Raw genomic sequence first — 22,419 nt, forward strand, 5'->3', positions numbered from 1 at the left:
ATTAAAACCAGGTTAAAAATAAAATAAATAAAATACAAAAAATAAAAAAAACTTGTATAAGTCCTGCTGTTGTCTAGTCCTAGAAGACACCACACAATACTGAAATCAAACCCTCACAGCTGCGTTCACTTTACCCTCACAAAACCTGTTCTGAAGAGAGCTGATGTTTTGCTATTCTACCCTGTTCTATCCCAAAACAGAAACTACTCAAAATTGACACTAAAATCCACGTGCATACCAAGTGTAAACCTACCAGACAAAGGGAAATCTGCACCATACTTTCATTGCCACCACAACTCGCAGAGCTGACAGAGCTGTCCCTGTTAACTTGTAGCCTCGCATCAGCAGGCACTGGCCCCCATTGCCCTCCCAGGAAATAGCACTGAAGAGCTGCTACTGCCTAGAGACAGCTTTTTTGCCAAATTAGTTTTAACCTGAATCAATTCCCTAATTTAATTCACAGAGCAGCCACAATACTTGCACCACAGGAAAGCTGTGGAGGAGGATAGCTTAAAGCATGAACCTGGGGCCTTAAATACAATAGCAACGTTTCAGCTGTACCAATAGCCCTCTTCAGTAAAGTGAACAGAATTGCTGCATTTTAACTAGAGTAGGTAACTTCCCTAGATTTCTCTTTTCTCTTTTTTTCCTTCCAAAAATTATAAGGCAAGATGGTAGAAGTCAAGATGTTGTAATTGCTTAGCTTCCAATTTTTCTACCCAAAAAAGCCTCTCCATGAACAAGCCATGTAATCTGAAAATTACGCAAAGGCACATCGTTATGACAAAATGGAAACCTCTTGAGCAACCTCATCCCACCAAGAAGCAACAGACAGTCAGTGAGACACAGATGTGGGGAAAACAAACATAAAATTTCATTAAGTAATCTGCACCCCCAAATGACAGGGCTCACTCCTTCTTCTTCCACTAAATACATATTCCACATATTACTTGTCTACAAACTCTGAATCTGCACACAGAGAACATTTGGGTTATTTCTGAAGAGTGACAGTAGGAGATTTAAAAAAAAAAAAAAAAAAAAAAAAAAAAAAAAAAAAAAAAAAAAAAAAAAAGCTTCTGCGCTGCCATCAGAATGTTCCAAAAACATTATCTGCAGAAACCATCTCTCAGACAGTAGCTGGTATAGCTTTCCCAGACAGGATTCAGAGGGATTACCAGGAAGCTTCCAACCATGGGTATTACATTGAATACAGGTGTTTTCCAGCCATTTGATACAAAGAAAGCTGTTTAAAAACTTGTTTTTCACTAGATTGGAACCAGGTGTGCACCTGTCCACTCTGAGTGGGGGCAGGCACAGCCCCACTGCACCATGTGCACAGTGCAGCTCCCTGTCTGCAGAGTGATAGCAAAGCAAGATCTGCACCTACAGAAACTTCACAAATGAAGTTATAAATTATGCAGCTATAAATTACGACCAAAAAAAGCTTTATCCCATTCTTGGTTAACTGAGCAGTATGGAGCACTTCATGTCTTAATATTTCAGGCCTTTACTTCTTCCAGCATCTCTATTATTCAGTTCTTGCATCTTTATTATACCTCCTTTCATGCTTCACCGCTTCAAAACATTGCTAATTTATTCTCTTGTAACACAAAAATCCTCATGTATTTTTCTGACTTACTTCAAAGCACTGTTTTCCATCAGCTGGTTGCACAGTGCTTATTTTCTCTATCCTTCTTCTTGCACCTGCTTGTTGAAATGCTTTTTTTTTTTTTTTTTTTTTTTTTTTTTAACCATCCTCCTCCCCAGTTCCCAAGAATGCAGCCTCCTACTATTCAGCAGAAATGCGTTAAAAGGGCTCTATGGCGAGACGGAGCTAAGCACATTTCTGCATGTTAAATTAAGTCAGAATGATTCGTGAATTAAGGGATTATTTCAGATCTGTTCTCTTAGGTAGCACAGTTCCTCATCTTGAGTTATGCATCAAGGAGAGGAAGCTCGTTCATCTCCTCACAACTTCCCTGAGCGTCTGGGTTCTGTTACAACCTTGGGGTCATGGGGAATGAGAGATAAGAAGCATGATTGCAGTTTAGTGGATTCAGATTTAGTAAGAGAATTATCCTTTACTGCCTCTGAATAAATAAATTATAGAAAAACTATGCTTCTTTTCTCTGTATAGGTGATGCTTCTCCCCTGACAGCACAGCAAGCTGCCTATAACACCTGTAAGGAAAATCCTCAGCAAAAGCAAGGATGTGGATGTAGACTACCAACAATGAATAGTTTTGTTTGCCTGCTCTGACTGTGATTAACCCCTCCATTCTGGTATAATTTTAAGCTTTACAAAGACAAATCTATTTCACTGTTGGATAGAAGATGCCACGTTTCTGCCTGGATGGACAGGTATCAAAGCTCAAACAAAGTCTCTTTCTCTGGCCAAGCTTCCAGGAGTCCAAATAGCTGAGGGAAAAAATCCTCAAATTTTACTAGTTAGATATTATCTCAGGGTGGAAAATTTGGATATTTCCAGATTTTTCTGAATGTTTGATAGTTCTGTCTTTGGCTGCCTTAGAAAAATAATTGTAATCACTCAAGCATTTTAAAGATTATCTTTGGCATTCTGGATCTGAAGAAGACTGAGATGTTCTGGCCTGTATCTTTTCTGTCTTGGGCATTATAAAAGTAATAGTTTTATGTGCCAAGATTCACACACCCTTTAAGTGGTAGCTATAATTCCTTCATAAGTGAAAATGTGACTTACAAAAGTGCAGTCTTGCATTTATTTCAAACAAGTATACCTGTATTATTGCTATTCCACTCTTGGAGCTTGCTTGAATATAGTTTGATTTTTACTCTACACAGGATTGCGTTGAAGAGCACATATTGTTTGCACAACTGTCAAATACTATTAAACTGAGCCAGTGTAGTTCATTTTTACTTTTGACATTAAGAAGGACACAAGCCTAGGTCTCCAGAAGTTGAAAGAACAGAGCTAAATTTTCAGCCAAAACGTGTCACATACTGGCACTTAAATAAAACCAGATGACTCAACAGAAGACATCGCTTCATAGATTAAGATATCTCACTTCTTGGCTAATGTAGCTTTCAATTGTTTCTCTTTACTCTGACATTATATGTATATATGCATATTCTATTTGAAAGCTATTTAATAATTTATGAACTCTGCTGTTTTCCAAGAAACTGATTTCAATATAGTATAGGGTCTTCATACATTTGAAATACATTCCAGACAGAACCAATTCAGCCAATTTTTTCTTTACTCTTAAAAACTTCTCATATCTAAGTTTGGAAAAGTCTTTCTGCTTCATTCTCATGAATGTAAGATCCTTGTGAAATACCTAAGTATTTCAAGGTCTTTAAAATACACTTAACCATCAGCATTTATAAACTACTTAGTCTAAAGCTTTCAACACAGATAATATATACCTAAGATTAAAATAATATCTTATAATTACTATTCTGTAACCTAAAACTACATTCGCATATTTCTCTAATGATTTAAAAACATTCTTCGTTTGCTCACTGACAAAGGGTTTCCTATACATGCTTCCATTCTATTTTTAGTACTTATTATAGCCTTGGACATTTCAGTACACATGCTTTTACACATTTTCGGTACACATGAATAGCAAAGAATATTTGTATATTTTGAGACAAAGCTTGCCTAATCTATTCGTTACTATCTTTTTCTGCTTTCTATAGTGTTTTTGAATTTAAAATTTTGAGAACTTCAGGAGTTTTGTGTTATTGAAAAGTTTGTTCATTGAAAGGTATTTTTTCCCATTTGTTCTCAAGTCCTCAAGAGACTCATCTCATAACGGCACCTTACAGTATCATGTAAGGAAAAAAGCAAACACCCTCTGGATCGTTTAGGTCTGTTAAAACACTACAGCTTCAGTGACATCAGCATTGTTACAAAAACAATTGTAAAAAAACACAACTCCTTTATGTTGTTTTAGGGGCAAATACTCCAGAACCTTCACTGAGCACTACTGGTGCCATAAAGCACTTACTCCACCTCAGTGGTCATGGCACTCTACCTTTACACGAATACTCATGGACAGTCTCCTACAGCAATAGGAATTACTGAAGTTTGTCACTCATTAACCACCCCTGGTTGCTGACATTCATCAGAGGAACAAATCTTGTCTCTTCAGCTGGGACAAGACAGGCTCTACTAAGTTCTCCAGAACTCTGCTCCTAATGATATCACAACAATAACAGGAGGATAGACCGTGCATAGTTGTACTGATGTTTATTACTAAAAGACACAGAAATAAAATTTAACTTACCAAAAGGAGGAGATTCTCTCCCATCTTCTAATCCTGAATCTCGCTCTCTGTCTCTCTTTCTGTGTTTATGTCCACGATGCCTATGGCGTCTGTGACTCTTTCTTCCACCCAGTGGCACATGAACTCCAATGAACAACGTTCGATGGCCTATAGGTAAAAAAAAAAAAGTTACCTTTTAAAAAGAGGCTGTGGCAAAAAATAAAAATATTAATAACTATAATATAATTGATGATGTGATTGTTATAATTGTAATAATATTAATTATCATTATGTTAGTAGTTGTAATATTATTAATTGCAATAAAGATACTATAGTGTCACACATATACAACTTCCAGATACAGGACAAAATCCCAGTTTTGAAGTCCATGTGATACAGTGCCAGATTTAAAAAAAAAAATATATATATATATATATATATTGCATCTCTGTGTGTGAACTTTGATTAAAGCCAGACAGGTGTTCTGTAAAATGTCTTCCAAAACAGTAATATCACAGAGACACATGGATCTCTTTGCATTGAACATTTGGTAAAGTTGCTGTTTGCCTTGTGTGTACAGGAACTTTACAAAACTCATTGCTATTTATGAGCCAAACCTTGACAGAATTCTTGCGGGAAATTCACTGAAGGGAAAAAAATAAAAATAAAAAAGACTGAAAAAAGAATGAAACACCATGGAAGCTAGACTACAAAATCCCTGTGCAAGGTATTTTACTGACATCATATTTACATCATAAATACATAGCTGGTAGGTTAGGGTGCTTTCATTTTTCCTATTTTATTTCAAAAAGTAAATGAGAAGGTACACATTGCTATGCTTGCCACCATCTTTGAGCCTGAGGAATTTATGTTGCTGATCAAGCCCAGAAGATTTAGCTCCCTTAGCTATGTAGGCTAGCAGGATCAGAGCACACAGTAAAGCATTCACAAGGGGGAGAGCACAGGGGAAACGTATAGAAAGTACAAAAAAAGAGAACAAATGGGAAAGGAATCATGACTCATTACAGGCAGGTCTCCTACATTGACTCAGCAGAAAGACATAGTCCAGATTACTCATCTCAAATAACATTTATTTTCTCCTTGAAATGAGCATAACACAGCTAGCGGATAATTGCTGCTTTGCCGCAATCGTTCAGCAGTGTCAATCATTTGAAAAAGGTCAAGAACATTAAGCTAAGGTAGCACGTGATCTCTAATCCCATGGAGACTCCAGTGGGGGCAGAAAACACAGCAAGGCGGCTATTTGTCACAATACATCAAAGAAATTCAAAGCCGAAAGGAATTCTCTGCAGAGGCAGAACTAAAGAAGCTGGAGACCAGGCTCTGGACACCACACTAGTTTATTTCCTCAACTTGGGATGGTGTAGAGGGAACTAGAAAGCAGACAGCAGTTTTGGGGACTATTCTTGTATGGTCAGGACATTTTTCTGAAGCAAAGGCCATGAGTTGAAAATGTATTTATTTAACATACCTCTTTTTTATTACTTATTACATTTAACCCAAGAAATTATTTAAAAAGAACTGCTGCCTTTAGTGTATTTCAAATGTATTGCAATCAGTGGTGCATGAAACAAGGAAAAATGCATTCCATAAAAAGAATTCATTAAAAAGATACCAAAGGACAACAGGAATGTAGTACTCAACACATTCTTGTTTGCTTCCTTAGGTAGAAAAAAAAATCAAAACAATGTTTTGAAATAAATTTAAATAAAATATATGTATTGTATAAATTACATATATATTATTTATATACTACATAAATGTAAATAATATAAATATCTGAGAAAATAGAATTAATATACAAAGTTTATTTACAATCTGAAAGTTTATTAAAGAAATACAATAGGCTAATATGCTCTGCAATGTCCTTTATATAATTCTACAAATCCACTGTTAAATTGTATAAATAATTTATTAAAAAAAGATTGTTCTCAATCAAATTGCACATACTCAGGGAACAAAACTCAGAATATAGTGTTAACTTAAACCTATGCATTGATAGCGTAAGAGGCTTTGGCCTCTTGCAGTTTACCTTCGAAGCATTAAAACACTCCATAAGTAAAAATATTTTACAGATTAGAGAAACAAAAACATTGTTATAAAGTGCTTTTTTAATTTTACAGGATTAATAAATCCAAATTATATTATAAAAGATTTTAAAGGGATCCTGTTAATTATACTTAATTTTTAGACAGATGAAAGCACATATAAGCTCATGTAAAATTGGGATTTATTCTAAATTTCTGAAGAAAAAGGGTATTGTACTGTGAACACATGGAGGTATAAAATCTTTGCCCTAGAAAAGACAAAAATGAAACATACATTATTAATATAAACCCATCCTGCAGAGACATTTCTCAAAATAAAATCTAAGTACAGGGTTGTTTAGGGTTACTGTATTCCAAAGAAGAAATTTTTCCTTACACCTAGATTTTATTTTAAGAACCAGTAGCAAATTAACTATGCAAGAAGGCAACTTCAGAAAAGCAAACCTTTTTAGCACAGTGCTTGAAAATGACAGACCTAAAAAAACACCTTCAAAACTTGGCATTCTGGGTCTTCAAAACAGAAGCTTGTTCTAGGCTACCTAACTTACTCATGAAACAAATGGAAAGGAAATTAATTTAGTGGGACTTATAAAGCTTTGAAAACATATATCTCATTGTAATTAATGGTGTTTGATGGCCTAACTCAGGAACTTGTGGGAATTGGAAATCCCATTACAGTTGTCTGAATGGATGTGACATTGCAAGAGGAAATACAGATGGAGAGAAAGGAATTTACACGCTTCCTTTAATTTAGACAAATCAAGATCTTTTTAATGGAATGCTAAGAGTGTGACCTTTTTTGCCCCAGTTCCGCTCATTCTCCTTCCAAACAACTGTACACAGAAAACACACACGCATGCACACTCTCGGTAGGCAGAACACACACACGAAGCACTTTCACCTCCCTGTTTCCCCATCAGTAGAGGCTCCACAGGTCTCCATGCATCAAAGGTGTTCTTTCAGTGAACCAGGCAATTTGGTGCCTGTTGCATAAAAGGGGGCTGTCCTGGATCTAGACATTCATGAGTTCCTGGTGCTCATGGTACATCTGCCTCTGCTTCTTCCCACCAGCAATCATTCAGCTCTATCTTGGGCCCCTACTGAGACCCAGGCTTACAGGTCGCTGCTCATGGGCACAATGGGCAGGGGCAGATGGTTCTTGAAACATTTCCAGAAAGAGAGCAAAGGCAGGCTTTTGTGACCTACTAAGGAAACGCACTGCAAAGTCAAGATGCCTTGAGAGAGAATATTGACAGTGGTTCAAGTCAAGTCCCCAATGACAGCTGACCTCAGCAGGAGAATGAGGGGTTCTCACTCCTCTATAAAACATTCACCGCCTTGAAGCATCTTTTATGTATTGCCAGCTAAAGCTGAACCAAATGCAGTGTTCTGTGTACTCAAAATCAACAGTGAGGTAGAGACAGAAAACCAGCAGTCCATGTAGAGTTAAAAAAAAAAAAAAAAGCCTTTTTCCATATAGGAGAAAAAGTGATTATGGTGAATTGTGTAGGAGTTGAGAGTACATGACTCATTATTCGTTATTGTAGTGCGGCAGGGAGGCAGAGCTAAAGAGAAAGCAGAAAAGACAAAAGCTGTGCTTCCTAAACCAACAGTTTACACGGCTGTCTGTGGATATTGTTTGCTCAAGGGTCATTTTTCACCTTTCTGCCATGCTGTCATTTGGAGAAACTGACAAAGTCTCCCCATTTTTTTTAGAACATACATGCAACTTATGTTCTAGGTTAAAATGCTACAGAAATTATACAGAAATCTCTAAAACCATATTCCTGGCCCAAGAAAGCATTAAGGACATACTGAATATGGAGCATGAGAGCATTGCTCTAAAATCATTAAAGGACCTTTTTAAAGGGCACCGATCGATCACTGCCTTCCCAACAAACAGATCCTTTTAACAAAACACTTTTCCAGGTTGTAGGTGGACTAAAAAAAACCATCTTTTTAACTGCATTTTTAAGTCCACTTCCTACTTCCCTATGTTGTTCCAGAGGAGTCCAGAGACATTGCGTGCACAGTCCTATGACAAGATCAGACCTCAGACCTTCCAGACAATTAAAAAAAAAAAAAAAAAAAAAGTCAGCAGAAACAGAATGTAAAAGGATCTCCTCAGACATGCGTGCACATTCCACTGCTGTTTATCTGAGGAAGAAAGTGACCTATATTTCTATTAGTTACAAGTAAGGAGGATAAAAACAAAAAGAATAGCTATGTAAAGGACTAAATATTTCTCTCGTGATGTTTCAATTTTTTCATGCACATTATGCAGCATTCTCTAATAATGGTGAATGGTCTGGTAAAAAAGAGTGAGATTCTACTAACAGATTGTGAAAATTTCACTGAAATATTTTGTAGGTACAAATGTCCTGATGTTGTGATCGTGACCCACAAGATTATGCAAAGCTCAAAGCAGAACAAATTCAACCCTTCTCTGTTCACACATCTTCCATGAACATAGATAACTTTTTATTATGGAATTAGTTGTTTTATGTCAATTTCACTTATTGGAATTTTACAGGGTGAAATATTTGGAAATAGCTCCCACAAATATTGAGCAGGTTTCTTTTCAGTGAAGTTCAGAGCAAACTCAAACTTCAAAATCCAAAGCAACTACATACTATGGCTTTCAGCCAACACTATGTAGTAACTTCTCTGCTTTCATTATTTCATTACTCTTCATGTGAACCTTAAAAGTGATTTTGCTAAAATGTCCAGCAGCGTTATTCACTAATCTGTGAGGTGAATCCCCCTCCCATGAACACTGAACACCTGGGAAGTGACAAGAGACCCTCCAAAAGGGATCAAACTGGGTTAAGTGCCTAGGCAACAGTGAAAGCACAGCTCAAGAGAAAAAAGTAAGTGAGATTTTGAGGAATATTTTGAGACATAGGTAAAAGCATACAACTAGATGAGAGGTATTACAGAAAGACATGCCTTAGAAATGACAAAGGAACAAGCTGGAGTATGTACTGAAAGAATTCTGTGCTTGTAAAGGCAAAATGGCTCTATCTAAGAGACCTTTTCATAGACAGCTACAGCTGTACACATCCAACATTACAAGCACAGACTAACCCAAATCTCTCTCAGACTTTTTACTTCTAAGGTTTATATTCTGCTCCTCTAAGCATAATCAACATTGTCACAGGGAGCACGAGGTAGATCAGACTGTCAGGATGAACAGAGCACCCAAGGGAAGCAGGGGCAAGGAGGCTTGGAGCAGGGGATCTGTACTGATGAGACAACAAATTATTTTCAATAGGTTGTAGCATCCAGGAAGTCAACGGCAGGGGAGACCTTGGTCAGTGTTCCTGTCCAGCCAAGCAGAATTAGTAGCTTTCTTCCATGCAGGGGCAAGGCTGAAGTAAGGCTAGCAGGTTAATATGATTAATGTTCTTTCAGTCCTGTGAGCTGCTAGGTCCTATTAATTTGCAGGTAAATAATGTCAGTGGCAGACAGGTCCACTATTATGTTATTTCTACAAAAACAACCAGTTTCTGAGACTGAGAAACCTACTTATCTGCTCTGGAACCACTCTGATTTTTACTAAATAATAAATGCAGATTAGAGATCAATCACAATGACTTTTTTCATACATAAACCCTAACTGTACATAATCAAAATTTCAAGAAAATGATTTTAATTCACTGTCACAACCTAGAAGAAATCAAAAAAAAGAAATAAGAACTATGACATCTTTGTTCAAAAGAGAACAATGAAACCCTCTCGGACTTCTCTTTTTTTGGTCAGCAGGACATCTACTATCAAAATTAATCTTAATGAATGTTGCTTCTCTACAAAGGATCTCTACATGCACACCAAATTTTCAAATTAAATTTTGGTTTATTAAGTTTAAATCATCAGCTTCTGCATCATATTCAGTGTTGTTCTAGTGATGTTTATTTCCTAATTTAGCTTGAAGTCTTTTGTGACTTTTGGTAATCAATCCACATAATCTAAACATTATCCAAGGTGTCAGAATGCATATTCTCACGTACATGATTTATATACTAGATACCGTGTTTTATGTATCTTGGGAGACATAAAAGAAGGCAAACTTGATTTCCCACAAGACAATTTTTTCTCATAATACTTAGGCAGATAAAATGTACAAGGCAAAAACAGCTTGAGCAAAATCTTGACTTCTCTGAGTCAAAGACCATTTTGCGATTTGCTTCATCAGAGCCAGAATTCATTCCTGATTCACACCTGGGCCTCCACCTAACAATCCCATCTCCAGCCATCTCCGTGTCAAAGCTGCTTCTCAAACCAGGCCACAGGAACACCCACAGCAGTTCTGCAATCCTGCTGCAAAGATCCGGGATATGCAGCTGACCACCCATAGCAAGGACAACAGTGGAACAGTCATTTTTCACTCTTAGCTAATATGGCAAGCATAAACAAAAGACCTTAGTCAAAGTGCACTTAGTGCCAATTCTTTTGTGTATCTATGCAGTTTCTGCATATATTTATAATCCTAAAGTCTAAGCAGGTCTAAGCAGATGAACTGAGAGCATCTGAAATCTGCAAACACATACAGATCAATCTAAATACTTTTCATCTTTGATAGAAACATGAAGTACATGTACCCATTTTGTCAGAGGCAACTGAAGCAATTGCAGAGAGCCAGAGATAACAACAAGGAGTAGGCTGCGTGCAACTCTCTCTTGATGTGCCCATCTGTTAATGAAATCATGCCTCCCTGCTTTCAGTACAGGTACTATACTACCTGTCGTTCTACAATTAAATACTTCAGTATCCAGAATCAGTGCTGAATTCCCACTTAAGAATTCCACCACTGATAAAAATAGGACCATATTTATTACAGTAGGAACTTTATTCTGTACACACACTGAAAGGTAACATGCAAAATATGCTATTATAGCCAAGGGAGATAGGCTTCTTGTTTTGCTTTTAGGAACAATTCCTCTGTCCCTTTATTAATGCGACAATCAGACGAATGACCTGTTCTGTATTAGTGACAGATCTTAAGCTGACAACTCGGTAAAAATGAATTACGTGGAAAAATCATTCGTGCTGAAAATCTGAATGCCAGAGCTCTGCACACAATCTACTTCTGAAGCATTACAAATCTGAAGCAAAAAGATACAATCTGAAGTATATACTGCAAGTCTCATTATTGGCATTAAGATGAACACCATGTCTCTTCTGCTCCCATAGAACAGGAATTACAGTACTTTCATATCTCCCTTTTTTTTTTAAAAAAAAAAAAAAAAACAAAAAAAAAAACTGCTGCTCAGGGAAAGAAAACACTGATCTAGAGAGACTGAGGTAAAATTCTGGTCTTGTGGATGTTCTTCCAGGCAGCATTAATCACGATGATATTTTCGTGCTTTCAGCAAGATATGTACTTGCAACATATTTGCACAATGGCTGCCCCAAAATAGGCAAATGCAAGTATCTGCCAGGCCAAGAAATTTAAATTGGAAATTTTAGTACATATTTAAGTCTGTATTATGACATTTGAATGCTGATAGTCTAAAATTAAATATATATATATATAGCAAAATAGTTTTATGATTTCAAAAAATTAAGCAGAGGAAATTGAATCCTGAATTTCAGATTGAAACAACCCTTAGTTCTTCATACAGGTTATAGTTTTTGAAATGTTGCTGATACAGTGCTGTTGAAACTTAAATCCTGTCAAAACTAGTCTTTGCTAGAATATTCAGTAACTAGCTATTTACATTTTTAAAACATAAACCCAATTAAATGTCTGCCAAAGAGCTAATTGCATAATACATATTAATTATCTAATTACATGATTTTACCAAGCTTTGCAATTAGCACCTGACTATGTAATTCCATATTTTATAGCTGAAGTCAGTTATGCAATTAGGAAAAAGGTAAATTTTTAGCAAAACACATCACAATGTACATTGGGTAAGAATAAGACAGTGACATTTGTGAGTCACATCCACTGTTTCCAGATGGAAAAGTGCCTAGATGTGCTGTGAAACAAATGGACATGCTATTAACAGCAACTGGATTATTAAAATTTACAATCTCTTCAATCCTTTTTAAGTCACTTGGTATTTCTAGATTCAGTAATTTTATATTTAAAGACACACTGATCTGATCTCGGAGTGGACATGAAATTTATCTGAGAAAGCTAACCACATTAAGAAGGATTTTACATTGAGTAATTGTTCTGTTAGAACACTGTGAAGCAGCATAATTTGTCTTAAAGAAAAACAGACTCATTGGCCAATGAAAGAATTTTTCAATGTTCTAAACAACTTAAATTGATGGAAAGATTGGAAGGGGAGGTTGGAGGTTATTGTGTTCTGATTTTTATTGATAACATCGTAAAGTCAAGTTTTTAAAAGAATATTTTCAGTGATACTTCACAGGAACAACTCTACACATACAGGATAGTGGTGAAAAATAGTAATTGAACATAGTTTTTAAATGGCGTACTTGTTCAAATTTTGAGATGGAGTTTTAGGTTCCGCAAACTATGTGTGTAACCTTAGATACACATCACAGTAATTCTGACTGCCATAATGCTAAAGTCTACCAATGTGACTAAGCTAAGTTTTTCTCCAGAAAGCTGTACATTCTTAAGATGACACCTCATCATCATCAGTAAAAGGACATTTTTGTGGGTAGGCTCCACCACAAATATCTGTGTTTCAGGATTACTGAGAAAGGAAGGTAGAAGGTCCTACTTCTTCTACCAAGTGTTTCTCTAATGACACCAGAAACAACAGTATTAAGTTGTCCAAGGATATAATCAAGGGACTGAAGACTACAGAAGATAAAAGAGCAAGATTCTAGAAAGAGACTCATGTACAACAGCAATTCACTGTCACCCAATAATTATGACTTTGGGGTCACATACCTCAAGTGTAAGTGCAGTCATAACCAGAGTAAGTTTAGGATCCAGTAAATAAACTGAAATGAAACTCTTTCAGATACTATCTGAATTATTAGGCCAATATCATAAACCAGTTTTCACAACTTCTCGCTTACTTCATAGAATCATAAAGGTTGCAAAAGACCTCCAAGATCATCTGGTCCAACTGTACCCTTACCATCAATATTACCCACTAAACCACGTACCTAAGTACCACAACCAATTTTCTTCTACTTGGTGATGTTTCTGCAGTGTATATCATTAAGTGTATCTATCAGTCCAATCTGTGACACTCCAGAATGTTTTTGTTCAGCAAGAGATGGGACAAGGCAAGTACATGAGGATTGTAAAGTATAGAAGCCATTATAAATACTAAATCATCAGTCCTACTTGCATTTGCATATTCGAAAAATTAAAGGTAAGAAGACTTATCTAAAGTTTGTCTGGATCATGTTAGTCTGTAGGACTTGATTAAAGAGCACTGTGAAAACTAGCAAATTCCCACTACTGTCTGCTGTGAGAAATGACTACCATTTCTCTTTTTAAAATAACTGATGAGATAGTACTCATCAGTTATTCCATTTACTTTTGCATCCCCATCAGGTAGTTTACACATTAGAATTTGGTTTCAGTGTTCTCAGAAGAAAGAGACAATGTAATACTCAGAAAAATAATCTCTCACCTTCTAAATCTTCCTTTTCAAAATGAGTTTTGAGGATGGAGCGAGTTCCACCTCTATCCACAACAGCCTCTTCATCATTTCTCTGCAAAACAGAAAAAAGAACAGGTCAGCCACTTCTTGTTTGGAATCTATTAGAAAGACTTAATAGTACTACGAAACAAGGATGTGTTTACTATTTATTTACTCTTCACATTTGTAAACCAAACATCTTTAAGAGTTTCATTTTTATTATTAAAACCTATTCCTTATATGTAAGTTTTTACTGAGGTATGACTACAGATAACTGACATGAAGAAGTTCTGTTAAAACATGCAAGATAATGAGTAAACTCCAGTTACTAGGAACTAAGAAAAACGTGAGTCAATAGGACAATGAAAGAAATGAGAAAATAAATGTCTGGCTGAAGCAGCTCTACTCTTGTGCACTTGAAGAAAGAGACAGTACGTCTATTTTCGTTTTTAAGATATATCCTGAACCACAAACAGAATTTCCAGATTATTAGCACTAACACTCCTTACACTTTGGCAAAGCTAGAGAATGATAATCAATGGCAATATGATGAGAAAGAAAACATGAAATACCAATGAAAACCAGTGGCTTCACTTACTGATGAATTGCAAAGCCTTTGCTTTACTTTACAACACCAAGCTGTATTGGCAAGGAAGGCAGATAGCATGCACTATTAGAATAAAATAGAAAAGCTATTCTTCCTTAGGAATTCACATTTTGTGTTGAATTTTATATTGTGGTCATATTGTGCACTTTAACTGTATTCTCTACTGCACTGTAAATGTACTATGTGATGAATTAGTTTATTGTCTTCAGACTAAAAAACTACTATAGAAAGTAGTCATTTTAGTCACTTCAGGCATGAAAAAAAAAATTACAATTCCCTAAGTATAGATATGTTTTGGGAGCAATCTAGCAACAAGGCACTGGATGAACAAAATATTGGTTTTCCTATGAGTATGACATCACCAATTGTAAAAAACATGCTCAATAAAGCCTGTAATTCACAAAGTGATTTAGAGTGGTTTCCATTTACTCCACAGAGTAAATGATGATGAAGAAAAAATGATGAATTATACAAAAAAATCAGTTAATATACCATTAAAATATATTTTTCATTAGTGGAAGGGTTTTAGTAGGTGATATTAGAACTATAACCACATGATTTCAATATATAAAATTGGTATCTTAATGGAAGTCTGAAGCAAGGGGATTTAAATACCAGGGTTACATGCAAAGTATATATCTATATATAGAATGCAATAGAACATAACAAGAAATTAAACCACGTGAGCACCTCTCCTTAAAGAGCAGATGCCCCAGGCAAAAAGATTCTCATCTAGAGCTAGATGTCACGAATTCTAGAGCTGTTTTGTTTCAGAATTTTTTTTTTTTTTTTTTTTTTTTTTTTTTAAGATAGCTGTCATGCTGTAGCTATCTTATATAGAAAAATCCTAGGAATGTGTCAGCAGCAAGCATCTGGGCTGTTAAAGAAAGAGACTGAGAGCATTACAGTGCCTTTACTAGAGCTTTCTAGCAGATAATAGTATTAACTAAAATCTGGCAATGAGAAAAGGCTTTGTATTGAAACTGCTTTGTCTTTCAATAATTTAAAATTAGCTAGTAACCTATTAAGATGCATCAGGGCAGTATAATATCACACAAACAATTTGATCATCTTAGGTAAAATTAATTAATTATTTTAAGAATTTAGACATAACTGTGTGTGTGTGCGCGCATGCATGCCATGCTGGCACAATGCCATGTCCTTGGGTGAATGGACAGGCAGGATACCAAAGGCCAGGTATTACAGCCATGTCAGTAGTGCTATTCTAGTGCAAGTCATAGCCACCAGAATTGTACTGATACTGAAGAGGCCTTATGGAAGCAATGTTAGGGGAATTTCTGTAATGGGGAGACTATTACATTTCTGGGTAGTTTAAAGCCTTTACAGATCATATAAGTAAACTAAATACAAACTAATTCATTAATATTTATCAAAATATGCTCATACACTTTGACTTCTCCTTTTCCATGTGTTCAATTTTCAGCTTCTGGCAATCTTTTCCTTCCCTGCCTCCTCTTCCTGTAATGTCACAGCAAGTCTCAGCCTTGCCTCATTCTCAGAAGCGAGTTTATTCCATTAATATTACAGGGAAAAACAGCTTAATTGGGAGTTTTGTGTTGTTGCCAATCCACTTATCAAACTCTGAGCAAAGTCCAATTAAACAGGCCTTGCACTGTGCACTCTCACTTCCCAGGGAGCGGTATGAAGGCCACCTTGCATTCACCAGTAAAAAAGTCACACTGAATTTAGTCCAGAAGTAATTTCTGTGATTCCTGTGCTGCCTCCTTGGAAGATAGGATTTGGGAGGGAAGGGCTCAACAGTAGTTTAGCACAACTAGATCTTAATCTCGTTTTAAGGTAAGCACCACAGCAATCCAAGTAATAACAGTGGCAGATCCCCTCCACTTTCACATGGTGATTAACGTCAGTTGATAATGCTCTGCTTTCTATTAGCATGTCATGAAAACTATGAAATTATTAAATGTTGCAATAAGAAACTGAAAGTATAGGCAAAAATAACCATAACAGTCATGGAAGATAGAATTCATGCTCTGAGTGATTTTTAATGTACCAAGCAGCCACCAACCTCCACATTAACATCCTCAAAGAGTATATTAAAGCCATGACTCCACTGCAGTTTTGCCCACCAATTTCAGCATGATCAGAGCAGGGCATAAAGACTAAATGTTTTTCACAGTCATGCCATGTTTATACCAAATTCTGCTGCTTCTTCCTTTCACCTCATTTGAAGATGATGAAGGTCAGAAATGTTATATGGTGCATAAATCTACTAGGACTTTGGTGTTTAAACCATATTGACATACTGGAGCAGTCTGCAAACAAATGTATGGACACACTGACCAGGTATGAGTCCTTGGAACTGTCCATTATTGCAATGAGTTGCTCGCTGAATCCAGTGAACACTGTGGTCTACTGTAAAAGCATGGGAGAGGGATCCAGGAATTCCCCAAGCGCTAATCCTGGATCTGCCACTGACTTGCTGTGTTGGCAAAGTCACTTAATCTCTGTGCCTCAGCTTCCCCATCTGTAAAATAGGGATAATAATACTTACTTATCTACCTTCCTTACTGGACTGCTTTGTGCCATAATTAATATTCCCATAGCATTTCAAAACTGAAGTGCTAAATCACCCGATTTAGGAAAGTGCACAATTTACACATGTAAAGAGATGATAGGAAAAAACAGATTGATAAAAAAAAAACATTTAGGCATTTTTTGTTGGTTTTTGTTTGTTTGTTTGTTTGTTTTTGAGTAAAACCAATTTATATTAATACTTTGCAATAGTTCTATAGTGCACAGCTATGAGAACTGACTGGACAAAGGTTACAACATAAATAAATATACCACGCTCACTTTCTGTTGGTCTAATTCAAGAGTAATGCTACTGAAGCCTGTGGAAGTATATTTCGCTGAATCTGTAATCAGTGTGTAATATATTTATATAAACGGCCTAACATTTTTCGCTTTTTAATTTTATTATAATCTGTGTTATCACACAATGGTTTACCTAAAACATGGGGACAAAACTATTTCCTTGAAACAGTAAGATATCAGCAAACACACACAGTAGAACAAATAACATATCTGGGATAAAAGAGTAAGAAAATGATGAGGCTTTCATGTGGAAACCACAAGCTCCTTAGAGACCAAGGCTCAGCAACCTTACTCAGTCCAGGATTTCTCCTCGTACATTTTCCAGATGAACGCTGAAAAGACCTTCACCACACAGCATCTTCCACTGCACATATTTCACAGAGAAAAAAAAAAAAATCTATTCTAATGAAAAAACCTTATAAATACAGTCAATAGAGAAAAACAGACAACAGTAGTCTTCTGCATCATTACAGTGCAACTGCACATTTTTATATTGTATTTGAACTGTTATATGAATACATATTGTATTCATTGTAATATGAATACATATTGTATTATGTATTTGAACTTACTTATACTTGAATAAAACGAAAAGGAAATAAACTGTCTTAAAAAACAGTTTTTTCTTTTCTATGCAGTCACGAAGACTGATGGTCATCAGGAGTTCTAGAATACAGATTTTCAACCCTTATTTCAACAACTTGTATAATAAAGTATGAAGTGTCAAGTCGTAGCAACAGTTGCAGGATAGGTATATTCATTAGGAGAAGTAAAAAGGCTCATGGTTAAGAAACCCAAAACAAATGTCTGAAGGGCCCTTTCCACCTATGTATTGACAGGCTCACTACCAAAGCTGGAAAAATGACTTCCTGGAGAGCCTTCCAAATCGACTCTCTTTAGCTCTGATACAGTCCTAGCTGCTATTTATCATGTGCTGCCATGCAATTGATCCTTAAGCCTGGTGCCTGCCAGAACTGTGGATGGCCCTTCCACACCACAGATCAATATAATTAATGGAGAAACTACTCCTTTAGAAAAGCAGAGAAACATCATTTTATAACAGATGTTCATAGGTGTTTTTTAGTTACAGCACTTACAAATTGTACATGCTTTCAAGACGCAATAATATCTCTGTTATAAGGTAGAAGACTGAATGGAAAGAAGAGGGAAGTGACTCCTTCCAAAGGTGTATCCATACTAAGGCACATAACAAACATTTTAAAATACATTATATGCTAAGGGAGATGCATACACTTGTACGAATCAGGGTATTTTTGGATGATGGAGTTCCATCATCCCAATATATGTTCCTTATATTCTGGATGACAAGAAAGTAGATTAAAGTCTTGCTGACGATACACAGATTTATTTTATTTACTAAAAAAGGAAAACCAAACTCATGATCTTAAATGACACTGTTGTATAGATTATAAAATCTGAATATTGCACATTTACTGAATATTATCTTGTTTACTGTAGCAATCAGCACAGATGATTGTTTAACAATAAATATACATGACAATTTAAAAAAAAAAAAAGTTAAATAGTCTCAATGAATATGTCTTGCTGCCCTTCCCTTAGTACTCTGCTTTAATTGTATACTTGGTGCTAATATTTTAGATGGATGAGTCAAAATGGATAGCACAAAACCCAATCATTTTACATGGAAAACCAGAAATCATTTATTTTCTTTATCCTTCTTTTTCCCTACATTTTCTTCGCATACGGCTATTTTCATTTCCCTTCTCTGATTTTTGGTCACGCTTTTCAATAAGTTGGATTATTACTTTTTTAAACAGTAAACAGAAGTCAGCTATAGAGCATTAATATTGCAGAAAATAGTTTGGGATTTTCAAACCTTCAGGTAAACACCTCTCCCTTTTTAATTACATTCCTAATATACTCTTAGTGCAAATTACAACATAACCAAGAATCCTTTTCAGCATCTTTCCTTCTATAAAAATATATGGCAGAGCAGAAGCCATTTTGATTTTTTCTACACTATAAATTATGCATATAACACACCTGCTGACTCATAAAGAAAATAATCATGATATTAATTACTTCTCCATATAAGCCACTTATTGATTATTAGACATCCTACATAATTCTCAAATGCCATCTGGAACTAAGGAATGCCTTTCAGAATAAAATATTACATGCTGCATTCCTATAAAAAAATCGAAAGCTGTAATATAAAATAATTTTAGTGATTTTGTGTATTTATATGCTTTGGAGAAGAAACTTTAGTATACTAATTTTAGTTTATATATTTTATCAAGAAGCTAGTGACAGAAACCATGTTCACCTTTTGAATAGTCTGTAATGAGATTCTAAACAATTACCCAGACATCACATACACACAGTGATTGCCCTCCCAGTGTGAAGATTCCAGGTTTATATTATTTACATATATATATATATATCTGTGTGTTGTAATTATTTCACTCCCTAACATTTGTATTGTTAAGATCATTTTGGTTAAGTTAAGCTTGTCATTTCATAAAGATGGCATCACTGCAGATAAAGAAAAGTGAGTTATTTGAACTCAACAGCTGCCAACAGCATATAGGGAATATCTTGTAAAGACAATTAACCTAAATGGCAAAAAAGCTGTTGGATGTAGATGGATGCCTCACTGTTGAAGAAGGCAAATCACTGGTGACTGCCATGTTCAGCCATGTCCTTTAAACTGTCCTTGAAAACACACAGTCACACAAAATTGATTTAATGCACAACGTGTATGCCCACAGTTTAGATGCTATAATTCTTTTCTCCCTTCAATATTACTGTTTAATTGCTTATATTATGTATAATCACATTTAACAATCTGTTGAAGTGGAAAGGACAGTGAATCTAATCTTTCTGATGAAATATAATTGCTTTTTCCATTCTACTTTCACCCCTATTCACCTATCAAGAATGACCCATCAAAGCATATTTATAATTTAATAAGGTCTACAGAATTATTTTTAAAGTCTCTCTTTAATTGTACTGTTATTTTGTAGGATTTTTGTGGTGTTTTTTTTTTGTTTGTTTTTTTTTGTTTGTTTTTTTTTTTTTTGTTGTTTTTTTTTTTGTGGCAGCTTTCTGCAGCAATTTACTGGTTAACATAAAGCACATCTTCAGTCAGCTTACTCCACATAGTTTAAGCTATGCAACGCAGTAGAAAGCAATTTTAGTTTTCATTCCAGATTTGCATCTTCCCCAGGGCTACATGTCATATGCATAAGGGCATTTTTCTCTTTTTCCCTCTTTTCTCTCTTTTTATAGCAAAAGCCACGAATGGTTTAGTATGACTCAATAAAGAAATACCATCTTCTGCAACACTGCTAAAAATTGCGCTGATCAGCACTGGCTCCAAAGAACTGGTTTGCTCTTTACCTGAGACTGAGCACACTTCTAATATAATAAATGCTATTCCTGAAACATATAAGCATAGATAATCACTTCAGACATTAAATCCAAGCACATACTATTGTTACAAAGTAAACTAGACTAAACACAAGCAGAAAGCACACATACGATTCAAACAAAGCAGTCTTAGAGACAACTAAAAGCTCACATTGCTCACATGTAATTCCTGTGTCTATATACCTTGAAGCACCCTGTGCTGGTTAAGTACCATTATGCACAAGCCAACTATGTGCTGATGCATAAATGAATGCATAATCACTGAAGTATTTCCTTATTATTTAATAAGTAATGTTCTTCCTTAGAATAAACATTTTAGGGAGAAGTACTGCATTTCTTGCATGTGCAAGGCAAATATGTTACTTTGCTACATCTATTCTTCATATGCCTGTGCAACTGAAGACAAGATTTCTATTTAAAGAGAAAAATCGGGAAAACAATCATCGAGGTAAAATAGTGACCTGCTTTGTTGCAGTGGGACCTAGATGCACCACTTTCTCTGCACTCTCCATCAGAAAAGGATTCTGTTGTTCTAGTGGCTGCAGCAACAAAACAGGAAAGAGGGGAGGGGAGGGGAGGGGAGGGGAGGGGAGGGGAGGGGAGGGGAGGGGAGGGGAGGGGAGGGGAGGGGAGGGGAGGGGAGGGGAGGGGAGGGGAGGGGAGGGGAGGGGAGGGGAGGGGAGGGGAGGGGAGGGGAGGGGAGGGGAGGGGAGGGGAGGGGAGGGGAGGGGAGGCGAGGGGAGGCGAGGGGAGGCGAGGGGAGGCGAGGGGAGGCGAGGCAAAAAGGAGTTCCCACTCAACCTGTTAGAGCACTGGTTATACTAATGAAGCAGGGAACTGTTGAATTCTTTCTGGATTCTGGTACCTGCTTTGAGCACCTGCATTTAATTGCAATTGTATTTGCCATATTTTGTGTGCCTTGGAGTAAAGTTATCAGTTATGTTTTAAATTATGCTGAGAGCCTTACAAAACCTGAACAAGGCACTTACAGTACCCTATTCCTTTGAACATTTTCAGTCTTGTTAAGATTCCTATAACTTTTCCCATTTTTTCCTTCCTATCATATCATATCTGCTGGGTTTGTAAGCTAATCTTTATTCAAACATTAGTCTCGGTCAAGACCTCTGAATAAATGAAAGATAGCGTTCCTTGCTGCTAGTGAAGGGATATAGAAGTTGGGTCACATTTGTATGACTGAGATTTTATTCCCTTTGCTTTGTATTTTTCTTTACTACACTGTCAAAATACTTAAAAGTTATCAAGGTAAGGAACAGCACAGATTTCAAGCTCAAGCATAGTTATTTTCTCCTCCGTAGTTATTATTTGAATGTCTTATGTCATCTAATGCAGTCCCATTAGCAGAAATCCTCTTTTCTCACTTCATAGCAATGGCTATGTCAACTACAACAAAGAAGTCCAACAGCATGAAGATGGATGTGAAGACTTATCCAAGGCCTAAATGAGATTTACTTTTAGCTTGTCTGGGCTCCCTCTTGGCTTGAAGCCAGGTGAGGATACATCCAGGATAACAGTATTATTTAGATGTAGTTAGAAGTTAAATATGCTAAGTTTAGCCCACTATGCAATAAGGTATTAGCTCCTGGACAGCAAATGGAAAAAAAAAGTAAATTATGTTTACTG

At 36.1% G+C, this 22,419-nt stretch overlaps 1 protein-coding gene across 3 annotated transcripts in view; it reads right to left on the reverse strand.

Moving 5' to 3' along the window:
- SLC4A10 (solute carrier family 4 member 10) overlaps positions 1 to 22,419 on the reverse strand; it is a gene marked incomplete at its 5' end in the record, with an annotated part of 153,920 nt that overhangs the window by 80,192 nt on the left and 51,309 nt on the right. For all 3 annotated transcript variants that reach the window (XM_082762974.1, XM_082762975.1, XM_082762973.1), the window contains 2 exons: positions 4,271 to 4,417; positions 13,893 to 13,974. In XM_082762974.1, the coding sequence (XP_082619100.1) occupies positions 4,271 to 4,417; positions 13,893 to 13,974 (229 nt within the window). The remainder of the gene's footprint in view (positions 1 to 4,270; positions 4,418 to 13,892; positions 13,975 to 22,419) is intronic.

Source organism: Aythya marila (genome assembly GCF_965140915.1).
Source record: "Aythya marila genome assembly, chromosome: 6".
NCBI lineage: Eukaryota > Metazoa > Chordata > Aves > Anseriformes > Anatidae > Aythya > Aythya marila.